Genomic DNA, 20221 nt, shown 5'->3' on the forward strand with positions numbered 1-20221 from the left:
ACATTTAACATCCTCATTTTTCTTATATTATACGATTTTATTTATCTATGCAAAATCTACCCATAAAGGATGGAAGGTTTTAAGTACTGGTGTAAAATTGCGCGTTTGAAATTCTCACAAGTAGACATAAAATAATTTTGTCGTTCAAAGTATGACGGGCTACATAAATAGAGTCACGTGACATGGACTAATTCAGTTAATTTTCATTTAATTGCAAGGAAGGACGAATAACCCTAAAAAATTACACCAGCGTTGAATAACACTATTATTCACCGGCGAATAACCTTTTGAGTTTTTTGTCTTGTACTCGAGTTACCTCCCGTGCAAATGAATTCACAGGCGTCAATAAACAAAATGGAAACTTTCACGGAACAAGAAGCCATCGAGAGACGAGGAATTAAGGCTTTGGACAAACACCTACTGACAATGATATGATTGTCTCTTATCAGGACCATCAATATTTTTCATAAAATTCTACCTTTGTTGTACAAACAAGTATTTCTAAGACACACATGTATATTCGAACTTCAATTTGAACCTAAACTTTTGTTTAATAAAGTAAGGTAGGCGTTTTTTCAATGCTTCAAAAGGTCCTTCTACCGATAGTTCTGTATAATAAAACAATTGTGGCCCCGTTTATGATTATCCAAAAGTGTCAAACCTTAAAAGTTATTTCACTGCGAGCTGCACCCTCAGTAAAATAACTTGTTCGTGTTGACAATTTTGGATGTTCACTTTTTCAACGGGCCATAATCGTATAGTGTCGGATGTTCAATATTGATGATCAAGATTGTGTAAAAAAGCTAATTAATCGATGATTATCTTCCATACCTAAACATATTGGAATGATGATATGGGTCAAATTTCACAGCAATTGGTGAAAGAAATGGATAAAACAAAATGAGTGCAAGCTATAATAAAATGGTACTAATATGATATTTCATATAATATTTTGATTGTTCGTCCGCTTATGGCACTTCTGTTGAAACTGACTTTGTTTTGAGAGTAATGGTAACAATCAATGTCAGTATTTTTTATGTTAGATCTAGCAAAAAATGTAAAATCACAAAAATACCAAACTCCGAGTAAAATTTAAAACGGAAAGTCCCATATCAAATGGCACACACATCAAATGAATGAATGACAATTATTATACCTCAGGTATAATTTTCTATATGAAATTAGTACACAATATTTTCACTATTTTTCAAATTACAAGCGTTGAACTATTGGACCGGTCAATAGTTTCCAATTATTATACCTCAGTTATCATTTTCTATATAAAATAAGTACACAATATTTTGACTATTTTTTCAAATTGTAAGCGTTGAATTATTGGACCAGTCAAAAGTTTCCAATTATTGGACCTCGATGAAACTATTTGACCGCAAGTGTCATTATATTTCGCTGAATTTTAAATGCAGCTAAGGGATTGGAGGATTTTAAAAATCCTGCGGGAGTTACGACGTCGCGTTTTACCTGTTGTATCTATCTAGGGTTGACGTCAGTGCAGAAAGTAGCCTTAACATTTCAGAATATTTATGATGAAGCAAACAGTATGGTTGGGTTTCTGCTTTTTATATTACGATATAAAAAAAGAAGATGTGATATTAACCTCGGCTACGCCTCAGGGTTATAGTTGCACCTCGGAGACAATAAACTTACTACTCACACATACCCAGTCAATAAGTGTATACTATCATATGACTGACAAACATTTTCTGATGTTGAAATGGTTGATTAACATCTCTTTTGTTCATACTGTTTTGCAGGTAGTTTCTACAAACAATATATAATACATTTTCAAAATCAACTTTAATTAAAAACTACTTAAATGATATAACGAGTAATCAATTACTAAAAGAGGGAAAAAAGATACAAACTTACCTGAAAAAGAGTTTCATACACAGTTCCTCCTGTGGTGCCCCATGTGTAAGTGTTTTGTGCTATCAGGCCATTGATATCTTTAAAAGGAAGAGCAACCTTCTGATATGTTAAGAATGCAACAAAGTTTCCGCTATATGTTGCCGCTACTACAATGCAAAATAGCCACCATGAGCTAAGAAATGTTCTCCCCGTCGTTGACGCTGCTACATGTTCACTTCCTGTAATAGTGTTGCACAGTATAGGCATGAGATAAGCAGATATACGGCTAAATGAATAGTAACATGCTCATGCAATTGTACAAGAAGTAATATTATAGGAACAACCAAAAATATAATGGCGATTCGTCAGCAATTCCATCAGCTATCAACTGGTAAAATAAATATTAATTGATATTAGATTGAATTACCTTCTTAACGACTTAAAATGGTATTCCTATGGTGTCCCTCCATTCATATATTTTACCTATGGCTTCTAATAAACTAGTATGTGTTCTTCTGAATCTGTATATTACAAAGCTGTTCAATATTTTGTGTATATGATATTTGTGTTTTCGAATTAGAATTGTGCAAAGAAATTAGAATACAAAAAATAAAACGTTTGCTTAACAATTGAACTCTCACCTTGACATAGTAAGGCTCCATACATATAACAAAATGCATCACAGAAATGGTGAAGTCCTCTTTTAGTCCATCTTTCTTTGTTCTCACTACTGTAGAAGGGGTTATATTTTTCAAAAACAAAAATAAGGAACGATGTGACTGAAAGCGCTATTCCAATGCATAGAAAGACCATAGGACTTAAAGGATCAAGCAATCGAGTCCACTGTGAAACATTCTCATCCGGGGTCTTCATTAAAATGACCGCTGTTTCGTGATGATACGGATGAGTAAAGTCAATAACCATTTCCCTTTGTGCTTGAACTGTCAACGGTGCTGCTACAAAATCTATCTCCTAAAATGAATAACTTAATATGTGGTTGAGATACGCATGAGGTAAGGAAATATTAGTGTATTCTATCATTCAATCAATAACAGTGTAAATCAGTATAAGGGCAATGAGAATTACAAAAAAACTTTTAAGGTTTTGCTACATAATTAAAGTACATATCAAGAAAATGAAATCCGTCCATTGTTTTGCAAGATTGTTTATGAAGTTTACTTCAAGAGAACATTACGAGACCGAGTACTTATAAACTAATACTAAGTAATAAGGTGTTTTCTGATATTTCGGGGTAAACATCATTCTGGAATTATTAGTTTAATTGTTTTCTACATTGTACAATGCTGTACACGTTGTTCTGTGTACTCCTTTGAATCGTGTTATAATTTACGACTGTTTTTATGTAATGTGCATATATCTATTATGGGTAATCGGCAATATAAGAGTTTAACACGGCATCATTTTACACCAATACGCTATGTACTTTCAACTTATACAAGACAAAACATAATCAATAAATTACATAAAAAGGTTCTGCAAAGTGGGATGCTTTGGTAGAGTAGATAATATCATTGCTATTGGTAATCTACAAACTATACAAAAATACTTCATAGATTTGTATTAGTGAGAATACAAGGTGTTTACTTGCTGGTGTTGCAAGTTGTTATATTGTGGAAGTGTATTAGTGAAAGTGCACTGTGTTAAACCTTACCAGTTGGATAATATTCATTGTGTGGGAACTCAAAGGGATAGTTAGTGCGTGAGTTCAGCTGTGTTATATATATATTCCTTGTGAATTGAAACATTGTGCAAGTATAATTGTGTCATTGTGTTATTGTGGTTAGTTGCAGACTAACAAGGTGATACTACATATTGGTGGACGTTGTAAAAAGAAGTTGTATATATGTGATTTTTTGTTCATACGTTTTGTGTAATACTTACTTGATGCATGTTGCAAAGTAATCTGTTAGTGACATGGTGTAATAAAGGGCCGTATGCATGTTGCATAAATATTTAATCTGTTAGTGACATTGTGAATAAATCGGTCTGATACATGTTGCATATATATATAGTGATTGCATAGTGACATTGTGTAAATATATTCTGTTATGAAACATTGTGTCTGTGCATTGTGAATGAGGTACTTCACCCGGCATTTTGATTAATGTGCATTGTGTGGCGTATATATTTGACATTGTGAATTCATTTAAGGGTGTGTTAATTGTTTTCAATAGGACAACTGGTGGTGGTGAAAAATTGAGTTGAACACTTGAAATCCTGATTTATTCAGATATGGATCCATTGATCGCCCGGTTACACGTTACAATATAAGTCTATTGGTTACTTACCCGACGTTGCAACTGTCCGACCATTCCTGTCCAAGAACCGTCATCCAAAGGAATTCCCCAATGTCCATCTGGTGGCTCTTTGATTTCATAACTACACAACAGTATACAAAAATAAATTTTTATCTTACTAAATTTAATATTAAAAGGATTTTTTTTAAACAGATTAAACATTATTTTTAACACTTTGTGCTATATATCTAATTCATTGTCAATTACGTTCAGCATAAGGTTAGATGCAGAGTAATCTTTAAGTGCCGGGTAAAAAACAAAAGTGTGTGGGCTTTGATTTCACTTATTTTTATTTCAGATATTGAAACATTAGGGCAGTGAAAAGATGGCATTATTTTCCGACCATCAGTTTGTTTTATTTAGATTTTGTAGCAATAAAAGTTGCGGGTCATCATGTGCATTTAACAGTTTCAGTGATACCACTAGAGGTGTACATGTAGGCACTTAATATCTTTTCACAGCGCATGAGTTCATCCTCCCGGCTTTGGGTGATGTTCGCTTTTTTTTAGTCTTCAGTGAGGGGCGAATCCAGGGAGTTCCAGGGGTTGAGCCCTCCTTTGGACAACCAATGCATTTAAAATGGAACAGATATTTATAATCTCCCTTTCTCCGGATCTGGGTTGAATCCACCCTTTTAGAAATTGCTCGATCCGCTCCTGTTTCAGTTCTATTAAGTATTAGGTTTTTTTTTTTGTTCATACATTAATTTCATTCTAAAATTAATTTGTTTTTACATAATGATATTTGAACTTCGGTTAATCGATACATCTTACAAAATAAAACTTACGTGAAATTAAGTCCATCTGCAAGTTGCTTTACTAGTTCAATTGATATTCCAGTATATTGTTTCGTTTTGTTGTCAAATTTAACAAACGGTGGCCACTTAAAAAATAGAAAACAAAAAACTAAAACATAATGAATTAGTTGCATAAACAAAGGAAAGGTTCGTGTTATTGGAAATGAACTGTCATATCAAATAGAAACCGTAATTTTTCCATAAAACATACTATGAATAATAGACTTCTGCTACTTATTGGTGTTGTGAATTACCCAACTGTACACGTTATGAAAAGTCCAGAAATAAATAATGAGTCCTTAAACCGGCAATGTTTGTGCAATGGTCCACAGAACAGAACTGCTGATATTCGAATTTTTAATTTATTTTGAATCCTTCACTATGAAAAAATCAATACGTTGAAATTGTTCATTCAATTTTTCATACATGTTTTAATCAAAATTTCTTCAATTAAATGATGTTATCGATTATTTTCACACTTTTGTTTCAGACATAGAACATCATAAACTATACATTCGTCATAAAGTCATAAAATATTCATGAAATAGTCAAGTTTATTTATTCATGTGCACTGTCAATAATACAGAAAATGTTTCGCAACATAAACTTCTGACTGAAAAATAAAGTAAAACAAAATCTTGATTTATTTTTAAAGACTTTGTTTTCATAATCTTCACTCTTTTGTGATTTAAAACATACTTAAGGCATAATAATCAAATTTTAGACAGTTGCAGGGTATGCAAATTCTGAGGTAATCATGGGTCAAAATTGAATGTCTCAATTTAAACAATTATTGCTTATGGTCTAGTTAAAACAAATATATCAACAACGCACAAAATGGATGGCATAATTGTGTACATATGAGCAGCAACTAACATTTCCCTTGCAATCTAAATCTAAAAAATGGGAGTGGCACTTTTTAAAGCCCCTCGCCAATTTTTTTTTTTTTTATTTACTCTTGTTATTCATCTAACTTTTTTAAATCCCGAATGTTGTTAATTTCAGACCATTTCTGTGCATTTTTTACAAGATATGAACCCTTAAAGTTTGACCCCATTGATCTCAATGAAGTGTCAAAAACTGAGAAGTATGTTATAACTGTCTTGAACTAAAACATACCCTTTTTTTATCAACAAAATAATTCTATAAGTGGATACATAAAAGGAGTCCTCCTTATCTTCTGGCACTTTACATTGTTACATTGGTATATGATAAAATTATCGTTACCTTAAATATAATGCAATACTTGTCACTGAACGTTCAGTAACCTATCAACAATCGATCAATACAACACATTCTACATTAAACACCAGCAACCCAATCCTTCATTCGACCTTTTAAATTTGATTGGAGCAAATAAGCTATTTTGTATACTTTCAAATTGAAAAATCTTTTTTTCGCTGTGACGTTGTAAATGTATTGATATATGAACTTACGGGTAAGGTTCTTGCCTCAAATTTTCTCATGTTGAAACCAAACTTAGCATTTGGAAATATATCTGTCTCTGCCAGTAATGTACCATTACTGTTGACATACCCTACAGTAGAAAACTCTCTCCTTTCTGTCCGCCACATAAGTGTTTGTATAGGCATCCAATCACAGGAACTATTTAGTCTGTTTACAAACTAGAAAAACAATCATTCACATAAAACACGTTTCATTTGTTTGCATCTGTCTAAAGTCAGGAACCTGTTGTTCAGGGGTTGTCGCTTGTTGATGTGGTTCATAAGTGTTTCTCGATTTTCTGGTTTTTTTATATAAATTAGATTATTAGTTTTCCTGTTTGAATTAATTTTTGAGCCCTTTATAGCTTGCTGTTCGGTGTGATCAAAGGCTCCGTGTTGACGGCCGTACTTTGACCTATAATTGTTTACTTTTTACATGTTGTGATTTGGTTGGAGAGTTTTCTCATTTTCACTCGTTCCACATCTGCTTATTTCTATACAGTTTATCAAATGTTGGCTCAAATATTATATTGTTGTTCGATTACCTTCATCCAGAGTGGATGAATCTTTAAAAAAAAAACACGTTAAAATGCAAATGCAGTATTACAAAAGATTTTTCCTCGAGTAGATTCTTTTCAAATCCATATATCTTTCGGAAATGTTTATGTCTTTCTAATTAAAAGATCTAACAATTGCAAAATTATGTATGTTAACCTGTGCAGATGTGTACTGTCCTGTTGAAGTTATCAGCTATTGTTTTTTTTTTCAACTATTAAATAAATAACTATTTTATTGGGTTACTTGTATGTAGAATAATTTGTGCAATTCTGAATGCATCTTATTTTGCAGATTTTTTAAAGAATAATAAATAGATAATCTTTCAATCCATTTAATTGAGGGGTGACGTTGGCATGTCAGTAACAGATCGTAGTCCTGTATTAATTCGTGTTGATCATTGTCATTTTGCTTTGTTTCTTCCGATACATATTTTAACATCCTACTCGAACTTCTTTATACCACGCATTGATATGTGTTTGTTTATTCTACAATGTCGAAAGGTATAGAGGGATGGTTCATATATCTTATAAAACGTGTTCAACCCCGCCACATTTTCCTACTTGTCCCAAGTCAGGAACATTTGGCCTTTGTTCGTTTTGTGTGTGTTTTTTTTTCTATTATTTTGGTTTATTTATATTTTATGATTTTATATTGATCTTCATTTTCGCTGAACGAATACACATTTTTGTTTAGGGGCCAGCTGATGCCCGCCTCCGGGTGCAAAATTCTCTATCGCTGGATTGAGGACTTATGTATGACTGTTTTCTTCTCTTAGTTGGATTTTCTCTCTTTGACATATTCCCCGTGATGCAGTAAATATTGTCAAAATTAGTCAATTGGTGTCGTCAATTCATACAGATATTTTTTCAAAAAAGGTATAATGTAATAAAGACTGAGTTCTTTACTTTGGACTGTATCTGTGAATTATACATATGGAATGTCGGGAACTGTAAAACTGCAACGTTATCGAAAGGGCAACTACTGTTGGTTTCTAAAACTGTCAAGGTTCCAGAATGAAAAATAGCAACAAGCCATCTTGAAAAGTGAAGTAATGCACTCCGCCAAACATTTCTTCTTCCATAGTCAAAAGGCTAAGAAAAAAGAAAAAAACAGAAAAAGAACATTCACATACAGTTTATCTCTGTAATATAATTCCCTTGATGTTCTTATATAAGTCAACACTTGTGACAGTATAATATGTATTTAAACATATTTTTAGTGAAAGGAAGGGCCTTTCCACTAATTATGTGATTTGTTCAATTGAAAATCCATTGTGTACTAAACAAGTTGAGTCGTATTATTGTTTTTCATTCTCATTTATTGTTTTGTTTTTTTTATTTATTCTTGGTGTTTTGTTGTTGATATTTGACTCGTGTTTTTGCAGTGGCGGATCCAGAGGGGGGGTTCCGGGGGTCCGCACCCCCCCCCTTTATTTTGGCCGATCAATGCATTTGAATCGGGACATATGTTTTGCACCCCCTGCACCCCCCCTTTGCCTTGGGCTAGCACCCCCCCCTTTCGAAAATTCCTGCATCCGCCACTGTTTTGGTTGACAGTATTTATTTATGTGTGTCTTTGAAATGATTATTTAGATATGATTATAAAAGTTCAAAGTTTTCTTTAAATATACTGTCAAAATTCTTCGTTTTAAACCAAAAGCTTGAGAATTTCCTACAGTCATACCAGTGGAAGTTTAACTACCTTTAAAACCAGGTTTCATCCACCTTCTCTACATTAGAAAATGCATTTGCCAAGTCAGGAATATGACAGTTGTTGTCCATTCGTTTAATGTGCTTGAGCTTTTGATGTTGCCATTTGATTAGGGACTTTCCTTTTTGATTTTTCCTCGGAGTTCAGTATTTCTGTGATTTCACTTTTTTCCTATCATATGCTTCAACCTGTCACTTGTTTATACCTTTTTCAGAAAACTCTGGCAAGATTCTAAACGACAAAGAACTGTAAAGTTCAGCTTCTTTGATTCATGTAGCGAACTTGTTGCTAACAAATCGTCAATTTTGGATGATGTCACCTCCTCCATAGAATACATTACAGCATAAACATGGATAGCTGATAAACCTTCATGGAGTTCTATGGCCTCTTGTTCTGAAACAAAAAAATAAATAGATCGGTAAGTGCTTTTTCAAATAGTCTGATATGTTTGACTGAGACTCAAACCAACATATTTTAGTGGTCATGGACAGTTTAAGAAGGTTGGCAGTTGTTCTGAGTGTTAGGAATACCATACGTTCAACTCGCATACGAGAATCTTGCAGCACCCGTTTTGGATTTTAGGATGATTAAATACACAGTCACGTCTGGTCTGACAAGGTTAATCAACTATTAATGTACATGCAGATATCCTTACAATTTGTTGATAGTATCAGATGAAACAAATAGACAATCAAGTCTGAGCTGGTAATAAACCATAAAAATAAGGTGATGTGGTATGATTGCTAATAGGACATCTATGAGGAACGCATATAACGTTAATAAATTATTGATTATCGTACGAATTTTAATTATCAGAGAAAAAAACAATACCGTGTTGTATCAAGCTATACAACGCCGCGACGTAAAATATTTTAAACAATTCAAATGAGAATACTAACGGCCTTATAAATTTATAACAACACAACTTCAGAAAACTAAATATGATGGTTTATTTATTTTGGTACTCTGCGTTCAAGTCTTGTTTGCATTCACAAATACCACAAACGCTATTTTACTGTTTGAATTTCTGAATGTTTCATTCTGTCAGCAGCAGTCCTAATAGACAATTTTCGAGTTCGATGCATTTCCGTCAAAAACTCTGGTTTTAGTGAACATCATTCGTGTGTTTAGGGGCCTCTTCACTTCCGTTCCAATGTTGAGCGAGTGGCTGGGAAAACTATAATTTTATATTGTGCGAATTATTCGGCAAATTAAAATCTAATAATTGACAGTCAGCACTGCTGTCATTAGGGAATGGTAATTTTAAAAGTACTTACAAAACAAACATTATTTCTAGTTTATCCTGCACAATGACGATCACTAAGATGCTTGATGAACGTTAATAGTGCAGGGATACAGGCGATCCCCGATATCTGGTAAATGACGTCATAAATGCGCGCATAATTGACGAGTTTTTTTCCGGTGACGGATAAACTCGAAAGTGGTCTATTATTTGAGCATGTCTTTTTCTGCAAGAAGTTAAAGCTTATATAATTAATTTTGTAAAAAATAAAAAAATGCATTAGATAAGGTCAATGTGGAACGCCTTGTTTGATTGCTTTAATATCGATGCTACTATACATGCACATTTCCTATTTTTTAGATTTTTAAAACGATTTCTTTTAATTAGATGGAAACTAGAAAACGTTCGCTATTACACAGTCTATTTAGACCAAGTTGACTCAGAATTTTAAAATCAGAAAACTTTATATGAACATATTTGTCATTAGCTTTGCCTAGCTAGCTCAGGTACGTGAAGAATTGCTTTGAACTTTATATATCTTTATTCTCAAAAAACTATATACATAGGTAAAGAGACAATATTTTCAATATAAGACAGAACAAACAAGGCCATTTATAAGACAATATTTGAAATACATTTTAGCCAGGAGCACATATACCTGTGTTGATAATCTTTATAAATTTTAAAAGTTGTAACAGTTCTGATTTGTGTTTTGAAAATATAATTTGCGTATATATAACAATATTTGCATTTTTGAAATAATAATGTAACATACAATGTTTCCTGTTTTCTTTAAAGTATTTACATTCTATGTTATGAAATTCATCATCAATGTCATTTTTATTACACAGACGACACTGTCTATTATATCTACTCTGTTCAATAGGGAGCTTGTGATTTGTGGTCCCAAAATCTACACAAATCAATAGATAGTTGGTTCCCAAGAATTTCAAAATAATCTTCTTTTCCCAAAATATCTTTAAAAAGTTTATAACTAATTATAAGTGCTTTTGGTGAGTATTCATGCAAAGAATGCTAGAATTGTACAAACTGATCTTTAAGTCTGAGCTTGATGAATGAAACTAACCATTTGAAGTAGATACTAATTATTCAATTTTACAGATTTTCTAAATATACAATGAACCTTCCCATTCTCAAACTAATAAGCTACCATTCTGAATTACGTAACTTTTCTATGATAAAAAAAATCAGTAAATTTATATTTGTATTTAACAAACATTCTTACGGTGTCCTTAGTTTGTTTACATTTCCTTTGGTCTCTAGTGGATAATTGCCTCATTAACAATTATATAACATCTCCTTATTTTCGTTATTTGTAGACATCAAACTCCAGTCTCACCAATTATTTTGTAATCTAAATGCAAATAGATATTAATCTAGACTTCTCAATAGTTTTTGTCTATTCGATTACATATTCTTTGATGCCCTTTTATGAGTTTTTACTCTTTCCTCATTTAATCTACCTGGCAAATCAACTAATGACGCTATTTTCATTCTACTTAGAATAATTTTGTATACTACAAAAAAAAAAATCAGACAACTGTATTGTTCGTTTGTGTACTTCCGCAAAGCTTAAATTCGCCAAAACTAGCAGGAGTATTTTAATTTATGAACTACTACGAATTGGTGTTAGCTTAAACATTGTAACTATGGCTTGATGAGTATATTCGTCCATGCAAATACATGTTAAAACAGGTGATCTCTAATCATTTACTTTAATATAACACAGGTCCCAAACTCGTTAGTTTGAAAAAATGACAGCCGGTCATGAACTTCAGTTGTATTTATATTCCACGGTTGCCTTTCCCACTGAAACTTGTTATTTCGTCTTGTCATGTTTGTCTATAAGAAATTGAAATAGTTAATATTGAGGGTCGGTTAAAACAAAACTTGTCGACAAAGGAGATGATTGTAGCTTCCCAATTGTAGAACTTTCCATTTCTATGTAGCAAGATTCCTGCAGCGCCTGCATACGGAGTATATATCTCCCAATTAATACGATATTCCCGGGCTTGCACTTCGTATCATGATTTCCACGATAGAGGATTGCTGCTCACAAGGAAGCTATTAACCCAAGAGTTAAAAATGGTGAAGTTGAAATCATCACTTCGTAAACTTTACGGTTATTTCTTATGTCGTAACTATAATCCACTTCCCTTTTCACCACGAATGTGACATACCGAATTAGACAACTTACCGGGTTTGTAATAACATGAGCAACACGACGGGTTCCACATGTTGAGCAGGATCTGCTCACCCTTCCGGAGCACACGAGATCACCCCAGCTTTGGTGGGGTTCGTGCTGGTTAGTCTTTAGTTTTCTATGTTGTTTCTTTTGTACTATTTGTCTGTTTGTCTTTTTATTTATAGCCATGGCGTTCTCAGTTTATTTTCGATCTATGAGTTTGACTGTCCCTTTTGTATCTTTCGCCCCTCCTTCACATATTACCTTCTTGGAGGGACTGCTACGAATGATTCCGACAACACAAATATACGTATAATACATATTTTGAAGAATATTAAAATCTAGATTAATGACATAAGTTTAATTCTCATAGATGAATTAACTGGGTTTCTCGTGTTCGTGGCCTGTTGTTTAGTATTGATATATAACCTACTTATTGTGTCTGCAGCCAACTTAAATTTAATATGTTTTTGTTTGTAATAACCACGTGTTTAAGCAAAATTATGCAAGCTAATTGACATGCTTGATGACGATTTTTATTGGTACTATTTTTATTTACTATTTTTGTTTTGATAAAGAAAAACGATTTATAATAATAAATAATCTTTGTATAAAGTAGCTGTTTACATTATTGTTGTTTGCCAAGTAAACTTCCCATGAATACTTTGGAAATGTAAATGAGTTTAAATGAATAATATATATATACAATCATACTGGAAATCGGTTTCCATTAAGACAAATGACAAACATACATTTTTATAATGTTTAATTAAGCATTTATAAGACGTAAGTGTCATGCTATTGAACACAATGTATCATAAATTGTCACAAAGAGATTTTCATGTTTATGAAATAAAAGTACATGAACTTACGTAGTTTATATAATACAATGTAATAATAGGTCTATAAATCTCTTAAAGAAAAAAATAGATTGTTTAATTACGTTTCATATTTTGACCTGCGTATTTATCATTGGAGAAAAAAGTATTATTTCTTCACAGTTAATTCCCAACTGTTTTTTGCAGAAAAAGAATACGCAATACAGCGACATGTCGAATTTCTATGAAACTTTAAGTACTACTATTAAATTGTAACTGAAACTTGATGATATGCAAATGTCATTTACAAGTGAAATAATAAATGTATAGAACGTATATATAATGCGATGAAAACATTTTCACTTTAATTTGGAAAAAATAAAAAGAATATTGTCATGCTTAAAACATTTCCGTTTACCACCATGAAAATATTAGGAAATGCCTTGATTCGTTGCTGTCTATAGAATATAAAGAATAGTAATAATAGAGCAAAGAAATGAAGGATACTGAAGGGGAACATCCTTCTTCTAGACCCTCTTATCTAGGAACAAGCGAATACAATTGACTTTTAAAATTGTTTGTAAATATATATAGAATGGCTTTCAAAGCTTTTATTAATGAGTTCGTGTTTATATATATTTCGGATACGTATGCACAGTTATAATAAGTGACCATTTACCTTCTTAAAAAAATATTCAGAGACATTTCCTCGTTTTTTCATGTCTACTATTATCTTGGTATTTGGTAGATTAGCTAAAGTTTTAATTGTGATTCGGAAATTATTTACAAATAACGTATCGCAAAAACCTCTAGAATTATTATAGTTAATGCATCCGTTTCAACTACATGAATCTTCTACTTTTCAATTTGAAATCTAATGACTTGTGCGTAACAGATACAACCAAATATACACAATGTAATAGTTCACTGTAAAAAAAAATTAAAAAAATTAACAAATAACATTGAGAATGGAAATTGGGAATGTGTCAAAGAGACAACAACCATACCAAAAGAGCAGGAAAAAAACCACAGGCCACCAATGAATCTTTATCACCGTGAGAAATCTGCGTCCAATTAAACACTTAATTAAAGCTATAGATGTTAAACCTTTCCAATGAAAAAAAAACCAGTATTTTTTCACTATAAAACATGGTGGCATGTCTACGATTATCATTAAGCCGCTAATTTGCCTAAATCAGTTGTCGGAAAGAACCGAACAGACTGATATGAACTCTTCTACTAGAAATTATATTGTGGAACGTCTTTATCTATTTATATTTCTGTTGTGTGGTTGGTTGCCTTACGAAATTTACATTGTATTCCAAAATAACATAATTCATAATTCATGTTATATTCAATTGTGGTCCTATTGATTCTTCGAGTCTTAACAGTGCTCTCCTTTTTTCACTAAGGTAAGATGGATATTTTGGAAAAACCAACATAGCAAAAAAGGTTGTTGTTTTTTTTAAACATTACTAACCGGGTTTTTTTAACTGTTGGTGGAGGTCACAAAAAGAAGGATTATTATTATATTCACATTTAAATTGATTTAATGGAATTGAACAAAAATAAATAGATGTGGTCACATAAACTGGCGAATTGGTGTTGCTAAAGGGCGGAAATGGAATTGGAAAACGGAAAAGCATATTTATTTGGACGGAATTTTTTTTTCTACTGATTACCGAAAGTGTTTCGTATTATTACGCAAATACTATAGTGTGCAAAATAACAATAACATTTCTTATTGCTTGTTGTATATTAATTTCATCAATAACTATTTATGAAAATATTTTTTAAGTACATAAATAAATGATATATATCATGTACTACGTATTACGACGGTAGATTAAGTATTGGCATCAAGATTTAATGAAATTATTTGATTTTTATCCCTTATATCATTGCGTAATAGCATATATTTGGCAGATAACATAGCCTGATGTGAACATTGCAAAAACTAAAAAAAAAACAACATTTATTATCTCAAATGAAAGTTTTATACCTTAAATTGTATCATTTGATAGTAAATTAAAACAGTTAAATGACCATGATTGCACTTTTGATCATTTTATAGTCCAATTACTTACACCAGGTGAAAAAAGGGGGGTCAATATTCCTTGACTCTTTTAAAATACCTTGGATTATTTACTTAACTCATTGTAAAAATTGTGGAAATATCTTAAATTAGTAGAACAAACAAGAAAAAAATCAACAAAACTGATCTTGATATTGAAAGTGTATGTTCCTTTAGTCCAAAATGAAATTTTCAAGTATTTTCTACCAATGTCATACATTACAGTCAGTTTAAATTGAGCTGTGAAATTTGTAATATAAATCACATTATTCTCAGATAGGATGATTCTTACTTCAAATTGACCAAGGATTAAGAATAAAACAAGGCAAAGATTTCTGAGCAACTTTTTTTGGCTCTTTATGGGAAATGTGGTGAAACCCCAAATTCAGAAAACAATTGATTTTTATTTACTTAACTGATCATAATAAGTGATCAAGTATTTTCTACCAAAGTCATACATTACAGTCAGTTTAAATTGAGCTGTGAAAGTAATATAAGTCACAGTATTCTCAGATAAGATGTTTCTAACTTCAAATTGACTATAAGGAATAAAGCAAAGCAAAGATTTCTGAGCAACTTTTTTGGCTCTTTAAGGGAAATGCGGTGAAACCCCAAATTCAGAAAACAATTGATTTTTTTACTTAACTGATCATATGAAGTAATAGTAGTCACATTTCAATCTTTTTGGGGGCAAAAAGTCACATATTGCAAATATAGAGCCTTAAACCTGAATGTGTGCTATTTTTAGCTTTTCCAACCCTGACAATATGCTTTTATATAAACAAAATGTCCTAAATTGTTATAAATGCACAGTAAGTTGTTTCTGTGGTATAAAACATTAAAACATAGTTTTTTTACTACCAAAAAAAGTTGTTGTCATTAAGATTTAATGAAATAATTTGATTTTTATCCCTTATATCATTGCGTCATAGCATGTATTTGGCAGATAACATAGCCTGGTGTAAACATTGCAAAAACTCAAAAAAATCCCATTTATTATCTCAAATGAAAGTTTTATACCTTAAATTGTATCATCTGATAGTAAATTAATACAGTTAAATGACCATGATTGCACTTTTGATCATTTTATAGTCCAATTACTTACACCAGGTGAAAAAAGGGGGGTCAATATTCCTTGACTCTTCAATACCTTGGATTTTTTACTTAACTCATTGTAAAAATTGTGGAAATATTTTAAATTAGTAGAACAAACAAGAAAAAAATCAACAAAACTGATCTTGATATTGAAAGTGTATGTTCCTTTAGTCCAAAATGAAATTTTCAAGTATTTTCTACCAAAGTCATACATTACAGTCAGTTTAAATTGAGCTGTGAAATTTATAATATAAAGTCACATTATTCTCAGATAGGATGTTTCTTACTTCAAATTGACTAAGGATTAAGAATAAAGCAAAGCAAAGATTTCTGAGCAACTTTTTTTTGGCTCTTTATGGGAAATGCGGTGAAACCCCAAATTCAGAAAACAATTGATTTTTATTTCCTAAACTGATCATAATAAGTGATCAAGTATTTTCTACCAAAGTCATACATTACAGTCAGTTTAAATTGAGCTGTGAAATTTATAATATAAGTCACATTATTCTGAGATATGATGTTTCTAAGGGGTTTGCGCGCTAACAATAACAGTCGCAATGACCTGTTACAGTACAAACGGAAGAGGGGCATCAAAATAGTCCCGTTTGTTCTAACATACAATCCAGTCTTTACTGACCTTTCACGTTTGATCCGTGTCAATTGCCAAACACCCTAAATTATCCAAGATCTTTTACAATCCTCCTGTCTTAGCTTTTCGGAGATTAGCAAGACTGAAAGACTTATTTGTAAGAGCTGATGTCTCCTCAAATAAAAGCTGTTCAACTGCAGAATGGAGCAAGACATGTGGTAACAGACGATGTCTGACTTGTCAACAAATACTAAATACTCAAACATTTACTTGCCACTCGACTGGGTCTATGTACACTATATTTTGCAATGTAACTTGCAAAACTCATAATGTTGTATACCTCCTTCAGTGTCGATGTGGCATGCAGTATGTTGGCGAGACAGAGCAGCCATTCAGCAAACGTATGAATAGTCATCGAAGTGACTACACTTGCAAGCCCGACTTACCCGTAAGTCGTCATTTGAGATCACCTGGGCACGCCAAGCTGATCTCAAAAACCTTACCATCACAATCATAGACCACAACGAGTGTTGGTCGAAGGTCGACAGAGTCGCTCGGGGAAGATTTTGAATTAGAAAGTTTAAGACAGTTTCCCCCGAGAGGGCATAAATAAAATAACATAGAATAAGTCACTCATTTTCCTGTCATCAATTTTTTTCACATTTTTTTCCCTACTTTCACTTGTTTCTAGTAACTCCGGCTTCCGCATTGGATTTACAGTTTGAATAAAAAAAATCATACCAGTTTAAATTACAGTGCTCCATTCATTTGGGATGGATGTACAAGTACGTAGCAACGTTCAATTATTTTACCTTATTAAATAAATGGTTTCTAATTTTTCTAATCATTATTAAACTGCTATTCGTTTTGGAGGCTTAAATATGTAGTTTCTGTTGCATTTGCCCTACCTATGTCAAATTTGAAATATTATACCAACTTGGATCGGTTAGGGCATTTTGGGTTTTTTTATTTGGGGACTGCTATCCATGCAGTTGTTGTAACATCTCAACTGCTACCACCTTTGGAAATTTAGAGTTGTGTCAGTAAACATCGCAAATAACTATTTTTATTTTGGCATATCTTTGTAGTCTTTGCGCCGTGTTTTGAACTTTTACAATTGTACCAGAGTCTGTGATGTTCGCTTAAATTGTATAAATTTTCAAGATTTTGATAGTGTCTCAGTTTGAATATATTGACATGATTCATTTGACATTGTGCTATTACCGAAGAAGGATATCTGTTCACCTGCACTGCACTATTATTAGAATACAATAATAGAATGATATACAAATGGATGAAAATTGTGTATGACTGTTATACAAATATTAATATAATATAAAAAAACAAACCAGAGTATACTGATAACAAAATTAATGATTCACTACAATATAATAGCTCAGTACTACGGTGAGGATGCATCTCCTGGCATTCAATCATCATCCACACACGAACTTGTCTCACAAAAAAATATATCTATGTACCTTAACCTAACTTTCAGGTATAGAGATGTGATTTTTTTCTGAGACAAGTGCCTTTGACCATCCACCAGAACATGCGGTCATCCGATGTTCAGTACTTTGGTAACTTTATGTGAACGTAACTATGTTTGTCGAAAAGTATATATACATGTACGTCATCTGGTATCTAGTGGAGAGTTGTTTCATTGTTACTTCTTCATATTATCCCAACAAATTATGTTATAAATAAATTAATACAATACATATAGCTTATTATTGTAACTTACTTGTTTCGTTGTCGAAGATGACACAGACAGATGACCATTTGAGATGGACAATCAGAGCAAGCATCGTCAGCATTGCAGTGCTAGTTATTTGTGAAAGTGGCTCTTGTTTTATAAAACTTCTAAACGTATTGTTTGAATGAACTACTCTGTTTGCAATAGTATCTGTTGTACAAACTAAGCACTGTTCTTTGTAAATAAATTGTCCATAAGGTTTTGGACAATGAGGTTTATCTGTCAATACACCACCTCCTCTTGTCCAATTACATTTCTCAAAATATTCCATATCCCAGTCAAGATGTTTCCACTGTAGCGATTCAATACCGATTTTTTCAAAAACACTTGTTAATGTTTCTGTCAAATATTGAGAAAATGCTGTAATGAATACATCATAAATACTACCTTTATCGATATCCTATAGCACTGTTCTATAATATCCTGGTAAAAATACCTTTCTATTTTAATTACGTAGTTCCATTAGTATTGAGAATTTCTGGTAACTTTAAGTTTTATTATCATGTGAAAATATAGCGAGAAAAAATTCAATTATTCATCTTTTTGTCAGCTTTATTTTTCATTAAATTGAATAATGAATTATTAGCTGTAACCCTCTTTTAATTAAGATTTATAATTACAATGTTGAAATTTGAGCTAAATGGTGACGAGTTTCTTTTCAGAATTGGATAAGTTAACTATTGCCATATCGATTATGTGTATTAAGATTTAACCATAAAAGGCTTTATTTACAAAGAAAAAAGTCTTTGGAAAACTATATAATTAAAATCACGACAAAGCTAGTAAATGTTATAAAATGACAATTATTCATTAAAGACCAGGGGACAGAGATATAAATAATTACAGGTTATCGTACGACATTCAACCACAAGGGTCTTCCAAACAATGCAATTACCTATAATAAGTCCATAGATTATAATGTGAAACAATTCAAAAGAAACAACGAACGACATGATTCATGCTGTAGCCATGAACGTTGAAATACTTAGAAAGACAGCACTTCTGAATTAATACTAGCTTTGGCTTGGAACAAGCACATGTTGCAGATTTACTATAGAACTAAATAAGATGTGATAAATTATGATTGCCAATGAGAAAATATTCTATTAAAGACCAAATGACGTAAATGTAAGCAAAAACAGACGACATTACGGCCTTCAACAATGAGCAAAACGAATTTCGCATTGCAAGCTATATAAGTTCCACAAATGACAGATGTAAAGCAATTCAAACGAGAAAACTAAATGTCTGATGTATGTACAAATAATAAATGAAAAACAAATATGATTTACAAACAAAAACACTGAAAAAAATGTTTATGTTTTAGGTCGCAAATACTCCCCCCAAACATGGGACAGTAGCACAAATACATAGCATAACATATTGTACAAAACAATAAACGAAAAACAAATGATATTAACATCAAAACACGAAAACCACTTAATTACATGTTCCTGACATGATACAGGCACATATAGAAAGTGGTGCGGTTAACATGTTATCACCAACCTATGACAGTTGTGTAACAGCACAACATACCCCCAAAAAAATATACAAATGTTTTCAAAAGGTTTAACTCATCATATCGATACAAAACACATAGACGCAGGTAACAATAGAAAGTATAAATCTGAGAGAACTAGATTGAAAGCTACGTCATAGCAGAAAGGAGCATGAACTTTTAAAATGCGAAAATAAAGGTATCTACAAAATAAAGGGCCATGAATGTCTGTAGCAATAATATTTA

General features: G+C 32.1%; 1 protein-coding gene across 1 annotated transcript in view; it reads right to left on the reverse strand.

Annotated features, from left to right (window-relative positions):
* LOC139481103 (glutamate receptor U1-like) overlaps positions 1 to 18826 on the reverse strand; it is a 21936-nt gene extending 3110 nt beyond the window's left edge. Inside the window, exons 1-8 of the mRNA XM_071264204.1 lie at positions 18463 to 18826; positions 8899 to 9086; positions 7889 to 8074; positions 6417 to 6605; positions 4972 to 5066; positions 4176 to 4266; positions 2508 to 2838; positions 1888 to 2105 (exon numbers count right to left, since the gene is read on the reverse strand). Of these exons, the coding sequence (XP_071120305.1) occupies positions 1888 to 2105; positions 2508 to 2838; positions 4176 to 4266; positions 4972 to 5066; positions 6417 to 6605; positions 7889 to 8074; positions 8899 to 9086; positions 18463 to 18745 (1581 nt within the window). The 5' untranslated portion in view covers positions 18746 to 18826. The remainder of the gene's footprint in view (positions 1 to 1887; positions 2106 to 2507; positions 2839 to 4175; positions 4267 to 4971; positions 5067 to 6416; positions 6606 to 7888; positions 8075 to 8898; positions 9087 to 18462) is intronic.
* Positions 18827 to 20221: the final 1395 nt, after the last annotated feature.

Source organism: Mytilus edulis, chromosome 7, assembly GCF_963676685.1.
Source record: "Mytilus edulis chromosome 7, xbMytEdul2.2, whole genome shotgun sequence".
In the NCBI taxonomy this organism is placed as follows: Eukaryota; Metazoa; Mollusca; class Bivalvia; order Mytilida; family Mytilidae; genus Mytilus; species Mytilus edulis.